The sequence below is a fragment of the Oryza glaberrima genome, chromosome 2, assembly GCF_000147395.1.
Source record: "Oryza glaberrima chromosome 2, OglaRS2, whole genome shotgun sequence".
Classification (NCBI taxonomy): Eukaryota; Viridiplantae; Streptophyta; class Magnoliopsida; order Poales; family Poaceae; genus Oryza; species Oryza glaberrima.
Window position 1 is genome coordinate 5815103 of NC_068327.1, and position 11899 is coordinate 5827001.

Consider the following 11899-nt stretch of genomic DNA (forward strand, 5'->3'; position numbering starts at 1 on the left):
TGTTGTAGACAAAGGAATGTTTTTTTGTCTGAATCTTGGATGATGAGCATGGCATGCTGCATGAGGGATGCTGTATATATAGGCGTCTGAAATTCAGCTCGGTTTACGCATGCGCAAAAAAAAAGATTTGAATCTTTGAATCCAATGGACTCTGAAAATTTTGCAGCGGGTGGCCGGCAGCAGCAGCAGGGGTCGCCGCCGGCGACAGCCTCGGGTACAGGTTCGAGCTCGTCCTCCCGGCCCCGGCCGGCATGGGGGTGGGCGTCTCCGTTTTGCCCCTGAGGTTGAAGAACAAAACCACATATGCAATCTCTCTCTTGACCACGCACTCATAAACGAGACCAGCCGAGCGAGACGAGAGAAGGACGACGGGAGGGGCGACCACGCCGGCGCCGCCCACCGCCTTCCCCGCCATCCACGAAGCCGCCGCCGATGTCCAGGATGCGCATCGGCGGCATCCCGAGTTCCGCGGCCGCGTCGAACGCCGCGCGCGCGGCCTTGATGGCGCCGCGGTAGACGCCGGCACGGGACGCGCCGCTGCCGACGTGGAACGACACGCCGGCCACGTTGAGGCCCTCGCGGCGCGCGGCGCGCAGGAGCGGCAGCACCTCGTCCGGGTTGGCGCCGTGCTTGAGGCCGAGGTCGACCTTGACGCCGCCGCAGTTCGGTGCCCTTGATGCGGAGACCCCTGCTGCTGCTGCCGGCCACCTGCTGCTGCTATTCGCCAGCCACGCCCGCCGGAGAGAGATGGGAAGGGAGAAGAGAGGTGTTGGAGGAAGAGGATGCAGCTGACGTGTGGGTCCCACGCTGGAGTATGACGGTGATAGATGGAAAAAGTGACGGTGGTGGTATGGATCCAATTTTACAAAGTTTCAATGGCACTCAGCAGATTTCGTGAATAGAAGTGGCTTTTTTTAATATGACAAAATTGCAGTGGCATGATCCAATTAACTCTAAAACTATAGTTACTCGAAAGCATACATTTAGTATTATCTTCATAAAACAATAAATTTTAGATGTGCTATCCCTATACCTATTAACATAGTAAAATTTTAAAATGTGTAATTCTCCAAGAAAATCGATGCTCCGTGCTGCGAGGAAAAAAATGACACTGAATATATAGTTTCTACATACAATTGCTTAAATTTATAGCTTTCTAATAAATTTGTTCATTTAGTTTTGTGATACTATAAATTAATAAATCTATCTATAGTCTCATAATAATTTTACTAAACTATCTGTAGTTTTACAAAAATTTATTTTATTTGTTTTCTTAACCATGATGAGAAGAGAGCTTAAACAGAAACGGCTAAGCGTCTGTTTGAGGGGAGTTTCTAGTTGCTGCAGCTTTTACTAGAATCTCCAGTTCCCTCAAACAGTCCAGATTATCACCCAGATTCTGAGAATCTGTAGTTATAGAATCCTGAAAATAAACTACAACCTAGAAGCAAGAAAACCCAGCTTTTCCATATTCTCATAAGCTGGCTACTAACCAGTAGATTCTTAGAATCTTAAGCACCCAATACAGGGCCTTAAATAAACCACTAAAATTAAATTCTACTAGAATTCAAATCAGTTTCGTTTTTTTCTAAAATAAATTGGTTGTCTTTTTACTACAGCCTGGTAGTATAACTTTTCTAGAGGAAAAAAAATTCAGTACACTGAATATACACTCCCAAGTCCGCGTCTCCCCTCCTCAGATTAGCGAAGAAGATTCGTTAGGCTAATCTCAGCACTAAGCCAGCCACACGGCCCCTCCCACTCTCCCCACTGCTGTCGTCTTCCTCCCCACCTCCCTAATCTCACCGGAGTAGTAGTAGTATAAGACACACCCCTCCCCTTCCCCAAACCCCCGCTTTGCCGAGCGCCCCGACCTTATCTCCTCCCCACCACCTCCAAGATATTTCCCCACCTCCGCCGCCACCGCCGCCATGGAGTCCGGCCTCGTCGCAAGCCACCGCCTCCGCGTCCCCTTCGCCGCCGCCCACCACCACCACCCGGCCGCGCCGCCGCACCTCCTCCGCCAGCGGCGGGGCAGCGTCGCCGTCACCCCGCTCCGGCTCGGGCTCCACCTCCCCACGCCGACCCCGCTCCGCCTCCCCGCCGCGCTCCCGCTCCGCCCTTCCCTCCCGCCTCTCCGCGCCGCCGCCGCGTCGGCGGCGGCGCCGGAGCCGGTGGGGTCGGCCTCGCCCAAGTTCCTGGGCGTGGAGACGAAGACGCTGAAGAAGATCGTGCCGCTGGGGCTCATGTTCTTCTGCATCCTCTTCAACTACACCATCCTGCGGGACACCAAGGACGTGCTCGTCGTCACCGCCAAGGGCAGCAGCGCGGAGATCATCCCGTTCCTCAAGACGTGGGTCAACCTCCCCATGGCCATCGGGTTCATGCTGCTCTACACCAAGCTCGCCGACGTGCTCTCCAAGGAGGCCCTCTTCTACACCGTCATCTTCCCCTTCATCGCCTTCTTCGGCGCCTTCGGCTACCTGCTCTACCCCATGCGCGACGCCATCCACCCCACCGCGCTCGCCGACCGCCTCCTCGCCGCGCTGGGGCCCAGCTTCCTGGGCCCCGTCGCCATCCTCCGCGTCTGGAGCTTCTGCCTCTTCTATGTCATGGCCGAGCTCTGGGGCAGCGTCGTCATCTCCGTGCTCTTCTGGGGATTCGCCAATCAGGTACAATCAAATCTTTCCTCTCGGATTTAGTAGCAGCAATTGAAATTGCAAACTATTCTCCTGAAATATCGGCAATAACTGACAGTGATGTTGGTCTACGAAATTACAAAATTGTCAGTTGGTTGTAGGACATTGTTGTTCTAAACATTTGTGAATAGCTGAACGGGTCATGTTTAAATTTGTGTAGATTCTCACTTCAAAACAATTGGCTACGTACACAAATTCTCAGTGCATTTAACGATTGCAGATTACTACGGTTGAAGAGGCCAAAGAGTTTTACCCACTGTTCGGGCTTGGGGCCAATGTGGCACTCATCTTCTCGGGTCGCACAGTGAAATACTTCTCAAACATGAGGCAGAATTTGGGTCCAGGGGTGGACGGATGGGCGATTTCACTGAGGGGCATGATGAGCATAGTGGTTTTGCTTGGTCTTGTGATTGCCGGCATCTACTGGGGAGTAAACAAGTTTGTCATTGATAAATCAGCTGCGCCAGTCGTCGAGCGGAAGAAGAAGGTCGGTTTTCTTGTGGTTTCTATCATTTGCTACTTCTGATTATTGAACTTTCATTTATGATGCTTCAAACATGACCCTGCAGGATAAGCCAAAGCTGAGTATGGGAGAGAGTTTGAAGGTGCTTGTGTCATCTCGGTATGTGAGGGATCTTGCCACCCTGGTCGTTGCTTATGGTATAAGCATTAACCTTGTGGAGGTGACATGGAAGTCAAAACTGAAGGCACAAGTAAGTTCATCCACATTACCAGATATGCAATTGTTTGGTGATAATATGCGTGGTTATTAACTCTGTTTTCTGTTGCAGTACCCAAGCCCTAATGAGTATTCTTCATTCATGGGGGATTTCTCGACTGCTACTGGCATAGCCACATTTACAATGATGTTGTTAGGGAGAGTAATTCTTAGGAAGTTTGGGTGGGGAGTCGCAGCTACAATCACCCCTGCAGTGTTGCTTCTCACTGGAGTTGGATTCTTCTCACTGATTTTATTCGGTGAGCCATTGACTCCTCTTATGGCCACACTTGGAATGACACCTTTGCTTGCTGCGGTTTATGTTGGGGCAATGCAGAACATTTTCAGTAAGAGTGCGAAGTACAGTTTGTTTGACCCTTGTAAGGAAATGGCATACATTCCTTTGGACGAGGACATGAAGGTTAGTCTTCAAAATTCCTATCTTGATATAATTAATCAGGCCAGTTGCTCTAATGTGAGAAAACATGTGGTAGTATTCAACAGATAAGCCTTACTACCCAGTAGTTTTGTTTGAATTCAGGGAACTGTGCTACGTATGGCTGATGCACTTGCTATTATTACAAGATGGATTGCTATGAGAATAGTACCTGACACCTGATAGGCTATAGTAGAATGCATACATATCAAAATTGCTACTTCTACGATAATCTGATTAATTTGTTGATTGTGGCTGGAATTTATTTGCATTGGTACAATATAACTGTATCAAATTTATTGTGCTTCTTTTTTCTAAATGCTAACCGTAACATTATGATGTACAAATCTACTATAGTAACTGTCCAATATCTTTCTCATGTTATCTCACTGTTAAGAACGTATGACTTTCAAATTTTAAAGCTGATGTAAGATTCAGAATATATGTCTTAAATGGTTCTGAAATTTTCTTCTCATGCGTGCTTTCTATTCATGATTTCAGGTCAAAGGTAAGGCAGCAATTGATGTGGTCTGCAACCCATTGGGGAAGTCTGGAGGTGCCTTGATCCAGCAGTTCATGATCTTATCATTTGGATCTCTTGCGAATTCTACACCCTACTTAGGAGGAATTCTATTGGTAATTGTTCTTGCCTGGTTGGGTGCTGTAAGGTCCCTTGACTCACAGTTCTCTCCACTGGCCAAGCAAGAGCTTGAGAAGGAGAAAATGCTGAAAGCAAAGACGGTTGAAACAACTGCTCAAGTTGTTGGATCAGGAAATGGTTCTCTCCAAGAAACTCTAGCGAGTGAAAACTCTGCTAATGGTTCGGCCATCAAACAGTCTCAGGAACCTGAGAGTACGACCTCGGAGAAATCTGGTCAACAATCTCAATAAGTTCTTTGCCTTGCAAATTTAGTTAGTATAAGTCTTCCGTGGAATCAAAAGCTGCTTAGTTTGGCCTGCCATGGGTTGTTGCTGAGGAAAGCAGCAGAGTGGTAAGAAAAATAAGCAGGCCATTTTTTTTGTGTTGTTGTAGCATATATATTTTGACTTCACCTTGAGAATTGTCTTTAGTTCTTTGCTTGAGAATATCTGTAGCTGTCTGTTGTTCCATCCCATAGATATGAAACTGCCTTTTTGGTAATTACAATTTTGTGGAAATTCCGGTTCCTCAACTCATTTTGCATCTACTAGTGGCCGATGCTTGCAATTTGCAAATGTTTATTTCGTGCTGCAACCTGCAACCTTCAGGAAAGGACCAAAACTTTTCGTCGGATTTTCCAGACTAGGACGTTGTCTGATCTGGAAGTAAACGTTGGAGAAGTTTTTGAATCTTTACAATAGTAGCTATCCATGTTTTTTTTCCGGCCTTGCAACCTTTAAATTTAGCTATACTAGAGTTGTGACATCTATGCTGATGTTACTACAAGACAAAGTGTGTTGGTATCAGAACTTCAGAAGAGTCGGGCTGCCAGCCAGCGAAGAACTGCCGGAGCCGGTGAGGTCAGCGCAGTCCAATGGTCACCGGCGGTTCCACCTCTCGGTCGACGCCGTCGCCGGCGCTCGCTCCCCTGCCGTCGGCCGCCGTCGTCCCACAACCGCATGATATGCCTCTCATTTGGGCCCGTACATTTGTTAGCGACAGTTCCGTTACGGCCTCACGTCAGATCCGATCCGGTTCTGGCCCAAACAGTATGGGCCAAACGTGAGCCGAAGTTCCATTCCAGTCCAACTAATATGGGCCCGAACGAAAGCTGCGATCCCGTTCTCGAGCCCAATTTAGATGGCCCGCACATGAGTCAAGCTAGTATGGAATAAAGTCTCCTTGGACTATCGTTCTCCTTCAAATGGCATCCCTCAACCACACAACTGGGTATAAAGTCTCCCTCAACTATTTAAAACCGGTGTAAATTAACTACTTTGGTGGTTTGCAAGGTGGTTTTGGATGATGTGGCGATTACATGGCATGTTAAAACTGGTCTTTATCTGGCGTGACGTCTATACGGCGTTTAAATAGCATCACAGTCAACCCAAAATAAAAAAAGGGCCCACAAGTAAATCGCTCTGAAAAAATGTAAAAAAAACACCCATTAAGACCCACGTGTCATTCTCTCTATCTCTCATCACTTCTTCTCACCCCTTATCTCTTCGCGAGAGCAAGGACTCACGAGGCGCCCAATGACATGGCAGGCAGTGCATGTTAGCGGCGGTCGGTGGGCTAGTGGCGGAGTGCAAAAGTCGAGGAAGAGGCAGAGGAAGCACGGGCCACCGGCCGCATTAAGCATCTTAGGAAGAGGACGTCGGATAGCGATAGAGAGACGTGGAAGTTTGGGCGTGGCCAACGAAGTAGAGGAGCTTGGGCTAGGTTTGGGCATCTGCGGCCACCCCTCGTCACTAAGCACACAGATGAAGCTGGAGTGCCGCTGACGTGGCCTTTCCAAGCTTCTATTCTCGCCACCAAGGTTTGTTGGTGCCTCCTTCCAACGAGCTCTGCCTTCACCTCCATTGCTGCGAACCCTGGTAACCAAGGTGCCACTAAGCGTTGCGCAGCTTAAGGAGACAACAATTCAGGAAAGGGGATGGTGTGCTGTCTCAGAGGGGCTCGTCGGGGATGATGGTGGATAGGCATGCCAGCTCGGAGGGACTCATCAACGGCGGCCCGCGCTGGTTCTAGGGTCGAGATCAAGGATGTCGTCACTCTTGGCACCGGCGTGGAAAATATGAGAGATGAAGATGGAGGGGTAAAGGGAGAGAATACTTACATGTGGGCCCACTATGCGTTTACTAACTTTTATCTGATTGACATGTGGGTCTCATTAAGTTTTTTATTAATTATTTGGCATCACGTAGGAGAAAACCATCGGCCAAACCGCTGAGGGATTCAGTTTTGGTAGTTGTAGTATGTGATGTACCCGGTTTTGTGGTAGAGTAATGTGATTCAACCAAGGGGCAATAGTTGAAGTATGGAAAATAGACCTACTCCAACCTGTATTGAAAGCCGCGATCCTTCCAAACGAGATGGGCCTGATCTTTGATCCGGCCCACGTAGAAAAAACCCACGATCGGAACGGGGACGACGGGGATTGGTCACGAGGGGACGCACGGATCTGGATTGTGGATGCCGCCAGCCCACCACCACCACCACCACGCGCGGCGTCAGATCCGACAGCCTCCCCACCCATTCCGCTCGCTCGTCGACTCCTCGTCTCCGCGAGAGAGAGAAAGAGAGAGAGGGGAGGGAGCGGAGGTAAACCCAAAACCCTAGCCCGCGTCGTCGTCGTTGCCGGCGGCGAGATGTCGGCGGCGGTGAACGAGGAGACCTCGGTCTACGTCGGCGGCCTGCCGTACGAGGCCAACGAGGACATGCTCCGCGACGCCTTCGGCCGATTCGGCACCATCGTCTCCGTCAAGGTTCCCCTTCCCTCCTTCCCACGCCGCGCGCCCCCCACCGCTATCCCGTCCCGCTCTCCCGTCGCAGGGGTTTGCGGCGTTGAGGAGTTTTAGCTTTGACGGTTGTTTGGTCCGAGCTCCGAGGTCAATCGGCCTGTTTATTTTTTTTTTCTAGGGTTTGTTTTGCTGCTGCCCGCTGTGATGTAAAAGCACGCGAGATGTCGCGAGACTCGTTTTGGTGGTCGAGATAGCTGGGTTCAACAAGGGCGTTGTTTGTTTTAGGGTTTTCATTTGGATCTACGTCCTAATGCGAGACATGGAGTGGCTGGGTAATTGGGACTCTGGAGTGAGGGCTCGGGATTTGGTGGGGAGATAGTTTGTATTATCTAAAGCGGGAGGGGGGAAATGAAGGTGAATATGTAGTGACATGCTACTTGGTTCAGTCACACAGTCACTTATTTTGCTGCTAAGATGAATAGGGAGGCAAGTAGCTCATATTTCAAATTAGTTTTTAGGGTAAATTTACACTAGAAGGATTCAGGGTTCCCTTTGGATATTAGTTTGGATGCGTTCCTTTTTTTGTGTTATTGGTACTTGATTTAATACCTAGTAGAATGAGAGGTTCAATAATGCAAGTGATAGATGTGGTTATATTGTTTCTGGTTCAAGTGGAGGAGGCATGGCATTACTGCAATGCCAAAGATGGGTTTAAAGTTTTAGTTCCCGAGTTTGCCGATACAATAACAGAAAAGGATTTTGCTTTGAAGCAGTCAATGCACTATTTTTTCCCTCTTAAAGTAGTTACCTGTCAGATAAGATTCAAATTATGTGAGAGTACAGAGGAATCTCTTTCTGACCTTTGCAGGTGATAAATGATCAGAGAGTCAGAGGCAAGTGTTACGGTTTTGTTACTTTCACTCATGCTGATGCTGCACAGCATGCTATCTCAGGCATGGACGGCAAGGTATGCTCCTATCTGGAACTTAACACCTTTTATTATCTCTTGTATTAATTACATTTTTGTTTGCAACAGAGAATAAATAGACGTGTTGTTAGAGTGAATGAAGTGCGTACTAGAGGTGCCCGAGAATTCGGGCGTGAAGGTTTTCGGCGAGAACCTGGAAGCGCAAGGGATGCTTATTGGGACAGAAGGGATAGAGAAAGGAGCTATGACCGTGACAGAGATCCCTACCATGACAGGGATAGTGATAGATCTCGTGACCGTGATAGAGACAGATTTTACGAACCTAGAGGCTTTGATCAAGAAATTGACTATCCCATGGATCAAGATCATGGGGATGAAAGGCGTAGAGACTACGACCGTGCAGCAGAAATGCATAATGTTGATTCGGATAATGACAGAGAAAAAGAAAACTCTAAAGACTATGATAGTGAAAGAGAGAAAGAAAAGGAGCAGCGATCAAGAAAAAGGTTCAGGTATTATCTTCTCATTGTATTTTAGCTCTGTTAATATTGCTAATCATGCACTTGGGTGGAAATAGATCATGTATATATATTCTAGGGAAGATATTTGTATTGTGATGAAGGCATGAAGCTTAATTGAAGTTGCAAGGCATCTGAGTTGAATTTCCACAAAGAATATATTTCTGGTTGATGCATGTAATTGTGTCAGAAGGTTGTAATTTATTTAGTGGTGTTATTTAGTTTTTAGGACTATTGATGTGGCATATTTTTTGATAAATCTGGATAGGATCCTGGTGTCCTTAGTAAAGTTTCAACCACGAAAACCAATTGTTCTATTCCTCTTCTTATTATTATTATTATTATTATTATTATTATTTTGCCAACTTACCCAATAATTTATACTGTATATTCATTTTTATCAATAATGTAAATTTGCAATTGTTAATTTACTAATTGACTACTCCCTGAATTTAAAGTTGATGGTCAGTCTTGTCCAAATTTGTTAGAATTTGTGCAGCTGAAATGCTGAATGCACCTTTGTAGTGAGTAGTGACTTGCAGATATATTGAGTCTTGTAAGTTGCTTTTACCTGCATATGTCATCTGTCAGTCTTGATTTCAACTGCAAGTGGCTGATTGCAGATTAAATTGGGTTGACACCTTTGCTATCTCCTAGGGGGTGATGGGGATAGACATTGGCACATTGCAATTAAGTTTACCCCACAGTGATCAAGACTAACAGCACGCATACCAACTGAATGGGTTTCACATATTGAGTATGCTGAGGATTTAAAACTGAAATTATCGTATGTGCCTTGTCGCCGTGATTACCACTTTAAACAAGTGTTCTGCTGGATCTGAACTGAGATATGAAACCATAAATAGCGAGCCTGGATCCAGGGTTGTCTTTCTGTTATCTGCGCAATAAAATAGAGTGTACTTTCGTATATCATACTTGAAATTTGCCAGCCAAATCTCATTTACTGGTATGACATCTGTTATGTACTTATGTTGGCTGGTGCAAAATTTACAAAGAGCACTGGTGAGTTTCGAGTCTTCATGTAATGTCTACAGTCTATTACCTTCTGCTGTGTCTGCTTTGAAACAAAATTTGTATATGATTAATATTTTTGCTTGCTACCAAGTAGTAGAGAAGTTAGGATTGAGTCATCTCTTTACTTTCCTGACTTCTTCTGTACAGCCGTCCAAAAGATCATGATAGCAGGGATCTATCAGTTTCCAGTGATGATCTTCACAGTGATGTAAATACATCTCTCTTTGTTCTGTTACTTCAAATGGAAATTTGTCTATGAGCTTTTCTAACCATTTATTCTATTGCTTCTAATTTTTGTTGGGTTTCTCATTTCTCCTTTCTTTCTTTTCATGCATTTATCAGGCAAAACGACAGTTGAACAAAGCAATTCAAATGCGCGAGGACCTTGAAAATGAGGTACTCTTTTTCTTTTTCAGCTATGCTCTATTTTATTAGTCATTATTTGGATAATCAAAGCTAGTTCATAAAATCTGAGTCAGCAAAGCTAACATTGTCTCATAAGATACATTTGATGCAACATGCCTAAATTGCTTGAACACCAACAGATAGTCAACTAGGAGCATGCTAGGATTTTGTCACTACTCATGGTGCTAGTGCATTAGACCACATGTTTATCTGGCTACTAACTTTAGCATTTACAATTGTTATATAGTGTTCTTTGTTCTGTTTGCTTCTCATATTATGAAAAAATAGTTTGAACGCTGTCCTATTTCAGGTTAGTCAGATCAAAGATAAAGTTGCAGCAAAGGAACAACACATTGCAGATTTGCAAAAGAGATCCCAGGTGATCTGTGTATCCTGATACTGGAATCCTTTTTAGCATCTTTCGCACTGTTATTTTTTAAATTTGCAAGTGCTTATCCTTGTCCAATACTCGGCTTTATTTTTTTCTGACAAACTATTTTTAAATACAAAAATACAGAAGTTAGAGGATGAATTGTCTGCTGCACGGAAAGTTTCTTCAGAACGACAATTGGTTGTTACAAAGGTACATGTGGTATTTTGCTCACATGCTAGCTGCTGCTTTATGAAAATAAGCAACGGATAACCAAGACAAATCACATTCTGTACTTTGAAAATATTAAATGCAGCTGTACAAATGTTTTCTGCAACTTCAAGACTACAATGACAGGGTGAAGATGTCTGAAAAGGAGCTCCAGGTTATTTGCTCAACATATGATTTCTTTTGATTCCCTAGAGTACCCTTTATTGAATTTCAGTAATCCTGGGTGCAGTACCTGCATGCTCTTGTAGTCGTGCCCAGAGTCTGTGGAGATACTCATGATTTCATGAAGTAATGCGTTAGCTTAGTTTGTATTTCTTGGGAGTTGTTTGACCTGCTATATAACTGAACTGCTGTCTCTTTCTGTATTACAGTCTCTTATTGACGATGCAATGGGTGAGGTTGACATTGGTGAAGACGCCACAACCAAAGATGGTTCAATGTATGAGAATGGCGTAGCATGAAAATCTGCACATCACAAAACCGGTATTATTAGTTTATCATGGTGCTAACTTTCCTAGAAGTACAATATACCATGAAGAACTGTAACAAGTGATTCATGCAAGTGAAGGCTAGGAAACCATGTATTAGTCTGCAGATTGTTTAGTGTGAACTTTTGTCGGTGTAGATTATTAGCCCGAGGAATTCTTGCCTGACTTTGACAAGTGATAATGTGTATGCTGTCCGTACCATGCCAACTCGAGCAGTTATCTGACTTTGAAATTTGTCCAGAACCTCTTTGTTTTCTAGAGGTGTCTCTGCATAGGCCACTGGTTTTGGAATGGGTTTCGTATCATCACGTGCGGTCTAAAGCTCTCTTTTTTTCTTAAGAATAATGTTGTGAACCACTTGAACAGTCTATGTGCCACTAGCTCCCTGCATAGTTCAACTGGGCTAGTACACCAACACATATTTTTCAACTATTGCACGTCCACGAATGTGTGCCGTAGTGCTATTCCCTTTTCACGTTTCTAGGAGCAGCACAGTTCTTGTACTATGTTTTCTCCAAGCAAAACTACATCAGCAAAAGCTAAAACCGTATGCTCCTATCGTGATGAAAACTATTTTGGAAGACGACTCCGAATCTCCAATGTAGCTGGAAGCAGACTTCGCAATGTTGGTGCAACGTGCACGACACCGGTTCGGCGACCAGAAACTAATGGAAGCGAATTAAGAGG

At 45.4% G+C, this 11899-nt stretch overlaps 2 protein-coding genes across 2 annotated transcripts; both read left to right on the forward strand.

Annotated features, from left to right (window-relative positions):
* The first annotated feature begins 1837 nt into the window (after window positions 1–1837).
* LOC127763317 (plastidic ATP/ADP-transporter-like) lies at window positions 1838–5029 on the forward strand. The gene is made up of 5 exons (XM_052287972.1): window positions 1838–2672; window positions 2920–3186; window positions 3269–3412; window positions 3491–3838; window positions 4355–5029. Exons 1-5 carry the CDS (start codon window positions 1932–1934, stop codon window positions 4742–4744), a joined length of 1890 nt encoding a protein of 629 aa, XP_052143932.1. The 5' UTR covers window positions 1838–1931; the 3' UTR covers window positions 4745–5029.
* A 1980-nt stretch (window positions 5030–7009) lies between these two features.
* Window positions 7010–11481, forward strand: LOC127763533 (uncharacterized). Its single transcript, XM_052288267.1, has 9 exons — window positions 7010–7261; window positions 8106–8204; window positions 8274–8677; window positions 9866–9926; window positions 10061–10114; window positions 10434–10502; window positions 10641–10706; window positions 10810–10878; window positions 11096–11481. The coding sequence occupies exons 1-9, from the start codon at window positions 7145–7147 to the stop codon at window positions 11183–11185; spliced, it is 1029 nt and encodes a 342-aa protein (XP_052144227.1). The 5' UTR covers window positions 7010–7144; the 3' UTR covers window positions 11186–11481.
* The last annotated feature ends 418 nt before the right edge of the window (window positions 11482–11899 follow it).

What these genes read in the sequence shown, in the direction of transcription:
- LOC127763317 (XM_052287972.1), top strand. Translation starts at nt 1,932, where the DNA reads ATGGAGTCCGGCCTCGTCGCAAGCCACCGCCTCCGCGTCCCCTTCGCC. An exon ending in TCTGGGGATTCGCCAATCAG is followed by an intron (nt 2,673 to 2,919) that starts GTACAATCAAAT and finishes TAACGATTGCAG; the next exon opens with ATTACTACGGTTGAAGAGGC. An exon ending in TCGTCGAGCGGAAGAAGAAG is followed by an intron (nt 3,187 to 3,268) that starts GTCGGTTTTCTT and finishes ATGACCCTGCAG; the next exon opens with GATAAGCCAAAGCTGAGTAT.
- LOC127763533 (XM_052288267.1), top strand. Translation starts at nt 7,145, where the DNA reads ATGTCGGCGGCGGTGAACGAGGAGACCTCGGTCTACGTCGGCGGCCTG. An exon ending in GCACCATCGTCTCCGTCAAG is followed by an intron (nt 7,262 to 8,105) that starts GTTCCCCTTCCC and finishes TGACCTTTGCAG; the next exon opens with GTGATAAATGATCAGAGAGT. An exon ending in TCTCAGGCATGGACGGCAAG is followed by an intron (nt 8,205 to 8,273) that starts GTATGCTCCTAT and finishes TGTTTGCAACAG; the next exon opens with AGAATAAATAGACGTGTTGT.